Raw genomic sequence first — 17,049 nt, forward strand, 5'->3', positions numbered from 1 at the left:
CCCTAACCCTAACCCCCTAACCCCCTAACCCTAACCCCCTAACCCCCTAAGCCCCTAACCCACTAACCCTAACCCCAACCCTAACCCCTTTTTCTCAAAAGGGGAACATATTTCCTTTTGGGGAAAGCGGGGAACATAGGACCCTTTTTTTTTAAAGGGTCCTATGTTCCCCTGATCGGGGAACATAGGACCCGGGGAATATTGGGATGACCCCATCGTACTCACGCAGAGATTGACGGTCTTTTAATCCGTATTGCTGAGTAAGACTCTTCTTCAGAGTCTTCTTGCTCTGCTTCTTTCAAAAAGCTTGTCCTGTGTGTTTGAGCATCTTCCAAGTCCAGCCTCTCCTTCTCTGCCTCAGGATGTCCACTGTCACCTTTATCACCCCCACAGGTACGTTCCTTTTCTGGTCCACCTCCCTCTTTCCCAACTTTGTGCTCTTTCTCCACTTGCTTCCAGCTTTTGGTCAGAGATGACACCATGTTGGAGCATTTTCTGCGACGTGTCGGCGAGCTTTTCTTCTTCAGAAGCCTGTCAATCTCCTCATCTGATGGCAGAGACTCCCTCTTGATCCTCTCTGTCAGGAGCGCGATGCCTGCGCCTTTCTCTGTTACCCCGCTGGTAACCGTCTTCACCACTTGCTTTACCTTGATGCCAGATGGTGGCTCAGCTGAAGTCTTGACCTCCTCAGTCTTGATTGTGTCTTTGGTCTCCTTGTGAGGAGTTGTCTTTTGAGCCTCCCCAGAGCTGATTTCATGATTTTGAGGAGCTTCTGTTGGCTGGATCTGAGTGAGAGGATGCTTCTTTGGGACCCATGTCTTTCTAGGTACCTCTTCTGGTCCTCCCAGTGAATATGGACACCAGCCGCTGGGTTCACTGGCCTGCTTCTTCTCATTGTCCGTCACCCACTTCTGCCAGCTGCCCATAAGGCTGCTCACCATGCTAACAGTGCGCAGCTTCTTGATGTTCCTGTTGGTGGATGGCTTCCTTTGGCTGCTCTGTTTGTCAGACATGATTATGAGTATTAATGTGTCAAATTAGGCACAATTAAACCTGCTAAGTGATCTTTCTTTACAGCTGTCAGATTCGCTACAACATATTCATCTCCTCTCTGCGCAAATCTTTGTTTTCTCTAACTAGTTCTCCCTCTGCTCCTCACGCTCGCAGCCACAGCTCTAAAATGGGGAGAGCAAACCCTAACATGACGGTGGAAAGTATTCGAGTCATCCCAGGCTACCGTCCTGATCATCTTTCCCTGACATCGGTCACCCCTACGGACTCATGTTTCATCACAGATTGCGGAGCATGTAACTGGAGGTAAACAGGGCATTGGATCAGGGGGTGCTAAGCTTAATTAGTGAGTGCACTGATACAAAGACCACCAAAGACGTATGCCACATGTACTCACAGTATACCTTATTTACTTTATACTGCCACTAGCTATTAAAAGTCTTCAAGCAAAATGCAGATAGACAGATAGACATGTAGATAGATAGATAGACAATTTCTTAGTAATCAAGGGACTATTGACAGTTACTCACCTCAGCTGTTTTTCTGCACATTATGGAAACACCCCCACAAATTTAGATGACCTTGCACAGTGGGAGATAACCAAATGATCTTGTGTCCACACACTCTGCTTAGCACTGTCTTTCCCAGTGGTGGGTGAGGTGGGTATTCAGATCCTTTAATTAAAGGATTGTTACTCAAAGTGCGGCCTACGGGCCAATGGCTGCCCGCAGAAACATTTTATGCGGCCCAAAACATGACATGAAGTGCATTAGTTATATTTTAATCATTTACGGTCTATTTCAACAATTTGAGTCTTAAGTTTTACATTTCAGATGCTAACTAGATGACTGCATCAACTGCACCCCCCAACACGCATCTGACAGGTTAGGGATGACTACTTTGTAGAAACCTTCTGGTTGCAAGGCCACTCATGCATGGGTAGATGTACGCTTCCTTCTGCTCGGTGATATGGTTGGCAGGTGTAGATCAGTAGAAAGAAAATAGTTCCTGCATGAAACTGCTCACAACAAGGTCTGTGGATTATCTTGAGTAACTGGGTCATGATTTCTGGAAAGAGACATTGCTGTTGAGTCTTTCAAATGTATTTTTGGTGCACTGAGCACCACAAGCCGAGTGCCATCTAGTTCCATTATATTTAAGAGAAGGCAGACATCTCTATGGAGATTGATTTTGGGGTGAACTGTCTCTTTAAGGCAACCCTGGGTATTATTCCTCTGACATCTGTAGTAGTAGGATATGGCTTTAAAATCTTACCAACAAGTTATTTCCAGAAGCTTTAAATCCAGAAAAATAATTCACAACTTACATTTAAATCAAAACATTTTGGAGTTTTTGCACACTATCAGAATCTATCAGATGCAGCCAAGACTTAAAGAGAGAGTATCACAGATAAAGGAGACACTTAATCTGAGGTGAGGAAAGACACAAGGAGCTTCTGACCAGGAGAGAACGTGATACCTGCAGGAGACAAGGATCTCCTGCTTACGCATGAGGGGGTTTAATCTTGCAATGCAGCTGACAGTGAGATCACAATTCACCCACTCACTTCAGACAGCAGGGAGCGGCATGTGTCCTGAAATTAGCATGATGAAAATCCAGACTTTATATTTTACTAAATTGAGCCATGACAGGGGCTGTTTAGTGCTGCTTTAAGAGCTGTGTTTTATGTGACGATACATGATGTAGTTTTATGTGTGTTTGCAGAGGAGGGCTATTTATAAATAGAACTTGGCACACACATGCACTTGGACATGAAGCTGCAGCTGTTGGCAGTCTGTCACAGAGAGTGGAAGTGACTCATCGAGCATCAGCACAGGACGTCTGTGCAAACCAAGTCAGCATGGTTGTATGTATAGTTTGATATTCCGCTCTGAGAGGAGGGTGAGTGCTCCCCCACAAGGACAAACAGGCTCATTGCAGGATGAGGACATGACATCACAAAATCTCATCAGCTTCCTTTTGTTACTTTTAGTCACAATAAAATCCTTGTATATATATGACACTTATGTTAACATGTGACAAAACAAAAATCACAACCATGATGCAGAAATTTTAATGACATGCAAGAAACCACTGACTTCTTTTAGTTTTTGTTCATGTAGCAGGACCGACTGTGGATACAGTGGCATCTGTGAAAAAGACAAAGACATTTTCTTGTGAGTACCTCCTCTGTGTAGCCACTTTTGACTCCAACACTGTCATTAAGTTTGCTGATGACACAGCAGATACAGATAACACAGATAGCTGACACAGATAACAATGAAAAGGCCTACCTGACAGAAGTTGAGGACTTGACCCGCTGATGTCAGAACAAAAACCTGCTCCTGAACGTCAGCAAAACTAAGGGATGATAATGGTCTTTGGGAAGAAGCAGGAAAGGAACTACACAGGCTTAATATCAAGGGGTCATTGGTGGAGAGGATGGATAGCTCTAAGAACCTTGGTGTCCATGTTACTGACATCCTAATCCTAACCTGCTGCATACTGACTTTGTCATGAGAAAGGCAGAGACTGTTTTACCTCAGATGCTTGAGGAAATTGCAAGAATCCCAACAAGAGCATCCTGACAGGAAACATCATTGCCTGGTACAGAAACAGCACCGAACAGGACCGCGGGGCCCTGCAAAGAGTGGTTCCTTCAGCTGAACATGCTCTACCCTGCCTCGGGGATGTTTACACCAGGCACTGTAAGAATAAGATGAGGAGAATCACAGAATCAATGACAGCTTTTTCTACCTGTTGAGGTCATGGAAGAAAGTATCTAATTCACCAGGCCAGCGCTGATGCACTTTTGCCACCAACATGGAACAGGTTACGCTCCGGTTGACGCACTTAATTTTAAACCACTCGCAGCATTTTGACCAAAAAATAAATTGGCTCGGAACTCCAGAAGCTGGTTCCCAGCAGGAACCAAAAAACAGCAGGGTTTCCTTAACCTTAAGTGCAAACCGTGACGACATTGTTGGGCATGTCATATTCTACAGGTTAGAAAGAGAGGATGGAGAAGACAAAAAGGGAGAAGTCAAGTGAGAAATCACTGAGAAAAGAATGTGCAGAGGTCTCATTAATAGTTGGTCCATTCTTGTTTCTTGGATAAAATCAAATATATGTAATAACAGACAAAAGCTCATAATACTGCTGTTTGTCTCTCTTGAGCATTTGACACTTCCTAGATTACTGATTTGTTTTGCTCAAAAAGATACCACCAGGAGTCCTGAACAGGACTGGTTCAAGAACCAGAGCTAATTTGGTGGAAAGGAAGAGCTTCTACCCTCAGGCGACACGGATCCTAGATGAAGATCCTGCCTAAGAAAGGTAAAAATAGATTAACATTTGACAGAAAAGGGAAAAGGTCTGATTTCATTTCACAGTGATTTTAAACATGCAGGATGAATGTGAAGGTGACAGTCCACCAGTAGAGGTTGCTCTGATTTCATTGTTCAACACTGTAACGCTCCATGAGGACACAAAAAGGTCTCTTCAGCTCACTATTTAATGTTTTTATTTAATAACCCCAAACATGTAAACCCTTCTACTAATGAGTCAGCAGCCAGCCCCACTGTATATTGAATTACAGCACAATGACGCACATGGTTTATTCTATCATGCTAAAGAAATTAATTTTTTCCCACTATCTCACCCTGTTTGATTTATTTGGCTGCCTTTAAAACTGCACTCTGTATAGAGGGATTACGAGGCTCTGAGATGCACTTTCTGATACACTGACTTAAAAAACAGCACAAATTAGAGCCAAATACTAAACACTTGTCAAAAATGCAAACAAATAACCCTGATCCATGGCTGCTAAAGAGATGATTATGCCCGTTAGAGTGTCGTTAACCATCTGCTGATTTCTTTCAGACATCGCAGGCAGCCATAAAAGCAGTGAAACAATGCCTTCAGATGGTTTTCATTCTGTCTCAGCCTTTAATAAGGTATGCATGCTGCAGGTGGGAAGCCAGCATTTCCTGTATTAAAGGCGATTCTGCTTATGTGGGCCAAATAGAGCGGGTGGTCGACCCCACTGAGGGCTGAGGACGTCCAAGTCTGGAGCGAATGCACCTGTGTTTCCTGGTGCTTATCTACATCTGCGCTGTTGCTGCTTTGTTTACCTTCCACTGCTCGTTCGAAGGTTGTTTTATTTGGCCGTTCTCATTATTGTGCATTAATTGCGCAGGAATGCTCAAGCTGTTCCTCTGACCCCTGTGTGTGATGCTGACTTGTATTATGCTTGGGGTGATCTTGCACATAATTGGAATCCTGTTGTTGCAATGATCAGATCAACATCCTCGTGTGTAAGAGATATTCATAACTATCATCTTGTTTGCAGCAGTAGCGTATTTATTTGTAGAGGGAGTAAATGGAACAGCTGTAACCAGGATCGAGAGGATGTTTTTTAGCGTCTCGTCAGCAGAGTTTGATGGATTTAATGTCTTCTCATTTCCAGGCTAATCAACAATAACATCTGTGACAGTCAAATATATGGCTCTTGACAAATCATCTAAAACAACTACACTGAAGTAGTAGTAGTTTTGATCCAGCTGCAGAGGGTTCTTGCCTTTCCACAATGATGACCTCAACAAAGAGGCCAGCCGCACAAATCTGTCCTGGCCCAGGAAAAGTAAACCACTATGTAATCCACTAATACTTCCTTCCGAAGGAGCTGTATGTTATTGTTTGGCTGTGCCACTTGGCTCTGATAAATAAAGATGGGAAAGACAGTAAATTAGAGCAAGCTCAATATAGGGGTCAGTGAGGGCCGGCCAGGAGGCTGAGAGGAAACCTTGTCCCCTACAGAGCGCCCGACAGGATGACAGAGAGCACGGCTGGAGCCAGACGAAGTCATTAGAGGCTGAGGGAGAAGTAAAGGTCCCTGGTCTGGATTTATGTGACAGGTTTCATGACAATGTTTTACATTATGAAGAGGGTGGAGGCAAAAGAGGAAGGAGTATGATAAAAGATAAAACAGGAGCCCTTTGGAGTGGGAAGTGTTTACAGTTGTAGAGGATTTATACAGCACTGTTTTATGTTGTTATGATGTTTGTCTGTGTCACTGATAACTCCTAATGGCTTTAAATAGCATTAAGAGCAGCTCTGCTAAGCTGCACATGGACACAGTGGTGCTTTGAGCTAAGTGGTAATGCCGGCATGCTAGCATGCTTATGTTTAAAAGGCATATTGTTTACTATGCTCAGTTTTTGAGTTTAGCATGTTAGCATGCTAACATTAGCTAATTAGCAGTAGTAGCAGTAGTGGCTTATACTGCATTCTCAGTAGGGAAATTATGGGGGACTTGTTGCAATGGCCCAAATTTCCAACACCCCATTAGTCTGAAAAATGTCCCATTAAACAGAAAGCCCATTTTTCCGTCAACCCGTTATCCCGAAATCAAATGTCCATTGCTTCGATGTCCCGTTTTACTGAATATACACACTCCCTGCAGTTAGACACCTAACTGCCAGAAAAGTGTTCACACTGTACATTTCTGTAAACCAAGGATATGTTTAGTAGTAATAATTTTGTTGCAGATAGTACACTGAAACTTAACATTTCTCAACAACACTGTGGTGAATGTGTGGTCAGGTTTAGGCATTAAAACCACTAGGTTATGGTTAAAAAAAGCAGATTTTGGCTAAAAACACCCACGTTTGGTGGGACAAAAGCCGCTGAAATAGCAGGGTCGGATCAGTGATAAACACCCAGGTTCAGTGGCTCAAACAGCAGTGGAAAATGCCACAAAGGGTTGGTAAAACCACCTGGGATCAGTGGCTCAAGTGCCGTTGTGAAACTGTAACTAATTTTAGGGAGTGTGTGTTTTCGGAGAAATGGTACTTCAGGGTAATAAGGGGTTGTCAAAGAAATGGACTTTTGCTCCAATGGGACATTTTTCGGACTAATGGGGCTTAGGAGTTTTGGGCCATTGAAACAATGGCATGGCACCAAATGACGCTGCTGGCTGTGCTGAATACTATTTGCTATCTCATAACAAATATTCCCTATGTAAGGTTGTTTTGCGAATTCATACCAGTATATCCCTGTAGCATGCTGGAGTTGAAACTTAAATGCATTTCATAGTGCTGTATTGGTCATATAATGGAAAATACTGGCAAAGTAGCTAGCTAGCAGACATGCTACAAATAACTTTTATTATGTGCTGAGTTTATTCAGCTACTAGTCTAAGTAGAATGTAATTTGTGCATATCATAAGTTCCCATTTTTTTTAGTTTGAGTAGAGAATGTGAAGCTGATGTCAGGCCAGGCCACAAGGAACACCATTATAAAGACATTGTCTGTAAAACTGTTGACAGGATACCTCAAATTGCAAACGGGGTCAATTAAGACTCTTTCTATTATGAAGTTTCGGTCCATGGAGGTTTTATATTTGTAAAACTTTCGCCAAGCCAAGATAAACGATTTAAAAATCCATAACATCATCACAATGTAAAGTCTATGAGCTGAGCGGGAACTCACAGGCGGAGCCAGCAGGAGAAACACTACTGCGCATATTCAGTGGGCCACATACCGCTTAAGTAAACCCAGAAGCTAGAAACATTTTTTGGTGTACTCTCCAGGCAAGCAACTCAACTGAGATGAATAGGCACCGTTTTGTGATCCAGTATCCAGGCATTATTGAAATCTATGGTCACAACATGTTAAATCTGTTAGGATGGGGTGCCATCTTGTGAGGGTCACCTGTGCCTGCTACAGTGGTCTACCAACAGTATTTTGACAAACTAACCATGATGAACAATTTGACTTGGCAGCCCAAGCCTGGATTACAGACCCAATGCACTACCTCCACTTACAAACCCAGACAATGCAAACTATCTTGTTTTCGGACTGAGTGCATACACTTAAAAGAGGTAAGAAAGCAAGTACCTCACAAGATGGTGCACCCATTCCACACAGTATGACCAGGCCCCTAGGAAGTGTACCTGCCATTGAAGACAATTTTCATAGTGGCCAAACAGTGTAATTACATCTTTACATGTTGTTATGTGGCTGGAAGACTTTTCCCATTGACTTACATGGTGAAAGAGCAGTCTGTAAATCAGTAAGTACAATTTTTAAGTGTCAAAACCCCCATGAAGTGAGTCATTTCAGTATCAGAATTTGATCCATTTGGTCCAGTGATATTTATAAAGTTTACATGAGTAGCTCGATTGACACATTTTGTCACCATTCAAGTTAGCGGAGTGCTAAACCATAGGGTCACAACAGTGCAGAAGTATGCTGATCATCCAGGTAATTTTTGTACTTGTGCTTCTTTGGGAATTACATGAGTAGTTAGCCCATGATAATCCTTTCATTAAGGGTGCTTTGCTCTGCTCTTTCTTTGAGGTGTGCCTGCAAACAAGAAAGATATTCTGAAGACTCACTCAATTAGAAACATCATGCAACATAGTTTTGCTGATGGCGATAAAATGGTTATCAGAAAATTAGGACGACTTAGTGATTTGCATGCTGGATCCACTGCATTTTAGCGATATTGAATGTGTTAGTAAAACATCTGGCCTATTTGTTTTGAGACATGGTCTTGTTACCAGAGATCTTATAAAAACATGTTGCTTTTGGCTTGCATCGCGTGAGTCGGCAATCACACTTCATTACTTCTGACCGCAGAAGCCTCTGGAGCAATAATTGGCCACACACTTCTCACTCGTTACATCAACTTTTCATTTTAACGTTACCAACACTGAGCTCTGAAATCAAAAGCCCAAAATAGGTCTGACACTTTCATTCTTCCACTGTTTCTTTATCCAACTTATCATACTTTGACGTCCATACCGGTTTCCCATAATTATCCAACATGTCACAGGAATGGACACATAAAAACAACACTTCATTTTATGAATTAAACAAGCAAGCAAATGCTCTTTAGCTTCAACTTCCCAGGATGTCTTACCGTGATTTAAAGTCACTCTGGGATCCATATAAGCTGATTTGGACCCTACTAACATCCGAACGAGAAAGATTCTTTAATGCTCCTTTCATCCAGCTAAGAAGCCTTCATATTATCAGTTTGAGTGGCTCCTGCCGGGACCTGCAGCATTTCTCTGCTTCACACCCTCTGTATACACCAAGTGTCATTCTCACTCCCACAGGCCATCAATCATATCCAGATACTTTTGAGTTTTTCTATATGAGGGAGTCCCTCACCTAAACTGCTGTTTACATTCTTATTCTACGCAACTTATGTTGCTAAACCACAGGAGTTTCAAACCAGCATTGTTCAATCCAAAGTGGCTTTTCTTCCTTCAGTTGGACAGGATATATATCAATAACTAATATGTGCAAATGGCAAGTATTCTTGTTGTAAAAGTGAAGAAACCTGCTTATAAAAGTTGGCCTTTGGTCGTCTTGAGAAATCTTAAATCAGACAACTTGTTGCTCAAGATTTGTAAATCCCTAAAATACATTAATTTGCCATAAATATTGTCTCAGTTTGATACAACGCTCTGTACATGTGAGGAAAAACTGTGATTGTGTCAGTATTTAACAAACACAGAATGTCAACAATTCTGTAAAACCCACACATTTGGTTTGGGATTATACTGCAGTAAAAAGAGGATGATTTGGAGTTGCACTTACTGATGTCCGCTTTAGTATAATGATTTCAGGGTGACTTGCATCAGATGATTTCCTGAGTTTATTCCCCCAGTGCCTTTTTAAGCTTTTAAAATGTTTGCTTCATTGGTGGTTGATTCTGTGCCACTTATGTGGTTTAACAGATAATTTCTTTGCTGGGGTTGATGATTGCCTTGCAACATGAAAACATTTAAGACCCAGCCGTTAATTCAAACACAGGCAAAATGATGTCACTGTCACACACAGCCAAAACATGGGTCTTTCTTCCTTCCTCACAATGCTGTGCAACTATGCAGCTGAACACACTTCCAGTAAAGTCTGAAGAACTTGGCATTGGGTCTTTTCTGGAGGCAATTGTAAAACTGAAAACACAATCCAAAAAAACAAATCCAGTGAAAGTGGAACTAATCAGATAAAGATGAGATACAATTTACAAGAAATACAATAACAAGAAAACTGGATTCAAAAGCAGGTTGTAATGCTGAATTCACATTAGCTAAATGTGAAGAAAAACCTCAAGTTATTCTGTTCATGCACTATATATGAAGATAGTTAACCTGACTGCTAGTCGTGTAGACCCACCATTATTAGCTACTCTGACTGCATTATGTTCGTGGAGCTGTTCATTGGCAAGTAATACAAACAGCGTGGCAGCCTTCTTTAAAATGACTAAAAATAAGTTTAAAAAGTAAAGTATAAAGCAATTAGCCCAATTAGTTAGGCCAACTTTAGTCTTAATCTGAAAACACACTGACACGTCACACTGCAGCTTGTCAACAGATGACCACGCAAAGTTATTATTGCTTTCACTGAAAGATCTGTTCTTCCTCCAACTATGCATTAGCTTAAAATCATACATGGACACCCTTAATATGAGTTGTTGAGCTATGACCCACCAAGCAATATCTTTTTGGCCATTGTCTTTGTAATGACAAAATTGTGAGTCATTTAGCTCGAGATATTTTTCAACCTCAACAACGAGCCTGTCCTCATCCAGTCTTCATCACACACGAGATACAGCAACAGCTACAGAGTTCTCTTTATGCATCAGCAGTGAGGAGAGGAGTCAAGCTGCCACAGGAGCAGAGAAAAGGAGCTGCTATGGGAGCTGGTATGATAAGCAGAGAGCGAGTGGAAACAGGACAGTGGCACGGGCGATGCGTCCAGGGGCTGACGTGCATCTAGCCGCTGCTGTTATGGAGTTGAACATTGAAAATAATAGGGGCATACTTTTTGACACGCAGCATTTGCGCGTTTAGCAACACATTGGCTTCAGACATGCAGCTAGTGTAATGGCTAGCTTGCTAAGTGTAACACTGCTCCAAAAAAACTAAAGAAAGCAGTCTAAAAAACAGCATGATGAAAGATGCCTGTGAATATTTGTTTGGTCACAGATGTGACAAAATGGTGGATGTAACAATGTCACTCAAAGGAATACAAAATGATCATCTGTATATCAAATACTCACCCTGTTACACTGAATTCGGGAAAAAAACTGTTTTTTTCCCTCACATGCCTCCACAGTGAACGAATAATCCAAAAACTGAGAAAATGCTTGGTGAATTCGAGCAAAAGGGGGCCTCATTTAATAACAGCAAAACTATTGCAAGAAAAGCAAAGACATCTTGAATTCAACATGACACAGAGCGAGTAATTTATACATAGGTCCACATCTGTGGATGAAGTATTCCTTCAACTATACAAAGTCAAAACCTAGTATATAGCTGGACTGTTCAGTATATGTGATGCTAAGGGGCTTTTAATTTGAAACAAGGACTTTTAATTTGAAACAAGAAGTGGCTGGCAGTTACCCAGTCACAGACTTTTGTTCGCCTTGACTGTAGCTTACAGAGTTTACATGAGCCACAAAAACAGCAGCTGCCTCTGGCTCAGATTCAACAGGTTTCTGTGCAGAACTTTTTTCACACCTTTGATATAACTGCAATGCCTAGTTTATTGTAGATATCAGGTTGAACTGGCAATGATGTCAAAAAACTCTGCTACTACTGACACAAAAACACAAGTTCACATTAAAGGTGTACTCTGTTTTTTTTTAATTTAAGTTCACCTTAAATATTTGCCTCAGATAATTTTTTTTAGCAGTGAATGAATCCTTGCCTAACTTGTTACATTTAATTTTGTTTAAAACTAATTTACTTTTACATTTTAATCCCTTAATTCTACACCAGGGCTACATGATGAAATAGAATTATATCATTAGCTGTAAAAGTTCACTCCACTCTTCATCCTGTGGTGCTCTCTAGCCACCACGGTGGATAATTTTTTTCAGTTCTCAGCTTAAGTCCAACAATCTCAGTTGTAATATAGTTATATTTTTTTGCTGGTGCAAATCTATTTGCACTTGATTAATAATACTAGAATGAACAATCAGACAGATGTTCTATTTTTACTTCCACTTCCTCTCTCTACACATCTTCAATGTTTTTATTCATTTCCATGTGAGCAGGTGGTCTCTTTGGGGGATTCAATGGCCCCGAGTGCTCATACTGCAGGTACTGTACTCTGTCATATCTGATTTGGTTGACGTCCAACGCTGTCTGTCTGCATGCAGCTCAGACCCTTGGGGAGTCCCATTGCCTCGCCAGCTCTTCCTCAGTTAACAGGAAAGGATCCACTTTCAGTTGAGCAGCCTGGCTGTGGATGTAAGGAGCTGCTGGAGTGTGTGTGTGTGTGTGTGTATGTGGGAATGACACGTGAAACACCACTTTGCTTTGACACCCTGAATGTCCACTAGAGACAAAACTTCCCCCCAGTTTGGAAGTGGTTCTTGGTACCTCCTGTCCTTATACCAACAAAGGACAAAGCTTCAGACCCTCATAGGTGTTTGCCAGCGTGTGCGGACTCTCTTCACACTCTGCTGCTGCAGACTCTCTATAAGAACACATTCCAGCGAGGGTGTCGGGTCAGTGCAGGCGCTGAAGGACACGTGGTGGTTTGCAGGCTGCAGTAATTTGTTTAACCTCTGATTAGGCCCAGGAATGTCAACTATGAGGAGACACTACAGGTCCCGACAGCGTCGTTTGACACTTTGGCAATCTGTCATTGCCACTAGTGAGCAAGCAAGCGAGTCACCACTCGAGACAATAGGCACTTCACTGCTTGGGCAGAGAGGGAGTCTAATGTTTGAACCATCTGGTTTGGTTCTGAAAAAGGAGGAAGAAAGCATGCCTGTCTATCTATGTGATTTATCTCATGTCTTTCGGTGCAATAAGCTTGCTTTGCATGACATACAGTGCAGCATTTGTATCAGGAGATTTAAACTGATGGTGAAGATATTATCATGAAAGGAAGCTTTCTTTTTTTTAGTTAAAGCATGTCTGCTTAAAGAAAGACGTAATGAAGGGCGACTTTTTTTTAAACCTATGTCTATCATCACATCAATTTGGCACAAAAAGTGCAGCCTAAACGCAGATTGAAAACATTAGTGCATCACATGCTCTTTTATTTAATCTAGCAACACAACACTGACCACATGTTACAAAAAGATGTTTAAATAAATCTGCAAATCTGGAATTTAATGAGGTAAAAGCAGAGTTATCAAAGGCACATTTCTCCAGGGTTATTATCTTAACTTCTATGTTTTATGCTCAACTTCAAAACACCATTGTAATTCTGGCGGAGTAAAAACAGCAAAAAGAACAGCTTTCCTCAGGAAAGCTGCTTTGCGTACACACACATTAAATTATACAATTTTAGTATGCTAATAAACATGTCAATTGTAGTTTTACAAGTTCCAGATACACTTTATCTTCTCGCCACATGTACCTTTAGTAAATACTCCACAGTAGATTCTGTTGTTACAAAGCTGGAAGTTATGAAATATGTGTTCACACGGATCACTGGTGGAATCATTAATTTCATGCTTCAAATCCAACTCCAGCTGCTTTTGTTTTTTTCCAAAACTACATTGATGAGAAACAGAAACTGGCTGGATTCTGAGGCTGTGTCATGTTGATGTCTGTGAAAAACATTTTGGAAGTGACTTGTGTTAATGATCTGCTCTTTGTCTTAAGGTAAGAGGTTAGACTTAAGGGTTCTTTTCATAAATGTCCCTTTCACTTAGAAATAAGATTCAGTAATACGAACTTTGACCTCATTCTTTGGGAGTTGTGTACACATGGGACACCAGCTTAATATAAGCATTTACATCTTTGTAAGGCCCCGATCAGACAGAGTGAGACGAATCGCAATGCGTTTTTTGTTGAAGCATGTTTGCAGCTGTTTTTAATTCTTGCTAGGCAACCAATGAATAACCTGTGCTCAGTTTAACCGAAGTAAACTCACAGATCTGTACCCTAAAATCTGCATAAACTAGAATTACCACCTTGTAGTATCATGCCTCCACGAACCAGTAAAGTTGCTGTAACAATTCACATCCATGTCTATGAAAACATGGCTGTTTCACAAAAGATCTGTACATCAGTTTCAAGATGGGCACCCAAGATTAGGGTCACCAATTCAGTATCTGACCAAATGTCTCGCCTTCTGTTCCTGAGACATGACATTGAGTAATGGCCAGAAAAGTGTTTTTGCAGAACATGGTAATGTCACAGTAAGTTTGACCTTTGACCTTCTGGATTTATAATGTCTCAACTTAATCATCATATCATATTAGACATTTCTGTGGAATTTTGTTATAATTAGACTATGAATTCTTGAATTATGGCCAAAAACATGTTTTATGAAGCCACAGTGACCTTGACCTTTAACCTGCGACAAGCAAATTCTAATCACTTCATTGCTGAGTCCAGGTGGATGTTTGTGTCAAATTTTAAGAAATTCCCTCATGGCATTTTTGAGATATTGCGTTCACAAGAAGGAGACGGATGGATATGTGTACAGCCAGATAAACAGCCTAAAAACCTAATGCCTCCAGCCGAGGCTATTGGCAGCATGGAGGCATAAAAATGATGGTGGGGGCACTTGGGGACTGGACGCAGGGCGCAGGGCAACAGAGATCCGTGTGGGTATATGAAACCCTCAGAAAGAGGAGAAATCACAGGGAGCACCACCAGCTGGTCCAGGAGCTTCACCTGGACGACGGTCCCACTGGCGATGACAATCTGTTGTCAATCATCAAGCCTAATTACAGTTGGTAAAAGGTGAGAAAGTAGTTGAGGCTACAGTTTGTTCAGGTATGTCTTGCAGCTTGCCTTGAAGGATTACGATAAAAGTGAGCTAACATTAGCTACCACTTGTTGTCATCGCCATCACAGAAGGCTGGCCTCTCAATTCATCTGACTGGAAGATCAGAAGAAAACGTTGGGTGGTTTCCACTCTAAGTTCAAGCGTTTTCAAATTAAGTCTCCTGCAAAAACACAATGCACATAGAGCTCCACTCTCATTGGAAACCATCACAAACAGCCACCCATGGCTTGCTCAAACACTGTCTGTCTGACTGGGGCTTAAATGTGGAAGCATCATGATGTGGTATGTCATCATTACTGGATATATTGTGTACTTTTGTGTGTTTTTTAAATGAAGCATTACTTGTATATGCAAATGTGCAATCCATTCCCCCATGTGCACACAGCTGTAATTGTTATATATCACTAATTACATGCATCTGTATTAATGTCCTTGTTTTTCATATTCAGCAGAGGTAAAGTAATCACTCACAATCTGGACCTTGGCAGGTATAGGTCTTTTCTCAGCCAATAACAAAAGGCAAATGGATCCCAGTCCAGAATCTAATCCAATAATAACCTCACATCTTGAACTCTAAAAATAATCACACTGTCAAGACAGCGAGTGTGTAATAGCCAGTAAGTACTGCAAACGACCCTTGTAACTATTACCAACTCATCGCTAGAATTTCAAAGCAACCTTACAGCTGAGCCTGTTTTATACATAATGCAAACAGAAAGTACACTGTACAGTAAAAAAAAGTTAATTTCATCTCACTTTGGATACAGTTGGGATAACAAAAATAATACTAAAAAACACAATATATAATACATTTTAAAAAAAAATGTATGGGCTGCGTTCTGTGAGCAACATTTTAATAAAAAAAGCAACGTCTCTCATTTGTCTCCTCAGACCGTTCCAGGTCAGTTCGGTCCTGCAGTTTAAGAGTCAGTGCTGCTCTGTAATAGCTGCTTTCCATTCAAGAGTTCAAGTCCTCCATATTATTACAACGCAGGTCCCCAGGAAATTGGAAAATCATGGTTTGAGATTGTGCTTGCATCTTCATACAAGCTGACATTATGGTGCGCTCAAAATGTGCACAGATTCCAGGTGTCAGATAACACACCTGGGCGCATTTGTTCCTGAATAATGTCACGTTTGTGAATCTGCCTGTGAACAGGAATCAGTTCAGGAGTGCCTTTCTTCCTCCTCGTGGCTGCTTTTCAGTTTATTGAGGGAAAAGGTTACAATGCAACAGCAGCACAGGAATAGCTGTTGCTCCGGGAAGGAACCAGGTTGAATAAAAAAAGATTCATTGGATGACTCCCATGGCCAGCGAAGTGAGATGAAACAAGAGGATAAACTGGGAAGCGTCCCTCTAATGTGCTACATAGCCGTTTGAAAGTTAAAAGTTCAAAAGACTAGGAGAAGTCCAGGGGGCGGATCATCATGAGCGTGGCTCGTAGCGAGTAGCTGGGGCCCTTGAAGTAGTGCCACTTGATACCATTCAACTTCCCTACGTGTTGTCCTTGGGTGAAGTACATGCCGTTAAGGTTGGACGGGCCACAAGCATCAAACCACCAACCTGAAGAGAGATAAGGAAAAATAAATATTATATTGTACATAAAATATAGAGTAAGATCACACAGTCTGATCAAACACATAAGCAATAAATTTGTATGTTGTACGCCAACAGGAACCCAGAAACTGAAGCAGAACGGTACACACTAATTTTATACTGAATGTGCCCAAAGTGAGGAAGGTGTGTGTGGAGCCATTAGTCTACTCAGTAGCGGACTCTGCTGTAGCTCCATATTGCGCTATACTCTAAGCTTGCCAACTTCTTTGCAGTCCAATCAAATGCAAAGGATTTGATATTAATCCCTCTTGTAACTGTACACTACTCAACTTTTCCATTTGACTTGGAAATACTTCGCAGCACAGGAGCTAAAGGCGCTCCAACTTGTATGTCAGCGTTGTTGTCTGTTCATGGTGTTGATAAAGTCACCTCAATCATAAGTTTTGTCTTCTCAGAAGGTTGAAGGTTTCCCATGGCCTCTCCCACAGGGCCATGGCAATGGTCCAGACACCATTACACTGCTATCTGCTCAATGTGTTACTGTCACTGGGTTCATTGGCATGCCAGTACCTGCTGCTGAACACTTTCGGTACCTCTTTCTATTTAAAGCAAAGAGTGCATGTGCACGAGCTCCAGCAGGAGCTCAGAGTAGAGAATGGCATGGGAAACTTTTATTCTACTCCCAAGGTGACACATTTCAT

General features: G+C 41.6%; 2 protein-coding genes across 2 annotated transcripts in view; both read right to left on the minus strand.

The window, feature by feature from the left end:
* abrab (actin binding Rho activating protein b) overlaps nt 1-1,111 on the minus strand; it is a 3,563-nt gene extending 2,452 nt beyond the window's left edge. Inside the window, exon 1 of the mRNA XM_050034814.1 lies at nt 226-1,111. Coding sequence (XP_049890771.1) covers nt 226-1,013 — 788 coding nt within the window. The 5' untranslated portion in view covers nt 1,014-1,111. The remainder of the gene's footprint in view (nt 1-225) is intronic.
* A 12,415-nt stretch (nt 1,112-13,526) lies between these two features.
* angpt1 (angiopoietin 1) overlaps nt 13,527-17,049 on the minus strand; it is a 78,613-nt gene continuing 75,090 nt past the window's right edge. Inside the window, exon 9 of the mRNA XM_050035134.1 lies at nt 13,527-16,354. Coding sequence (XP_049891091.1) covers nt 16,191-16,354 — 164 coding nt within the window. The 3' untranslated portion in view covers nt 13,527-16,190. The remainder of the gene's footprint in view (nt 16,355-17,049) is intronic.

This window comes from Epinephelus moara, chromosome 22 (assembly GCF_006386435.1).
Source record: "Epinephelus moara isolate mb chromosome 22, YSFRI_EMoa_1.0, whole genome shotgun sequence".
Lineage (NCBI taxonomy): Eukaryota > Metazoa > Chordata > Actinopteri > Perciformes > Serranidae > Epinephelus > Epinephelus moara.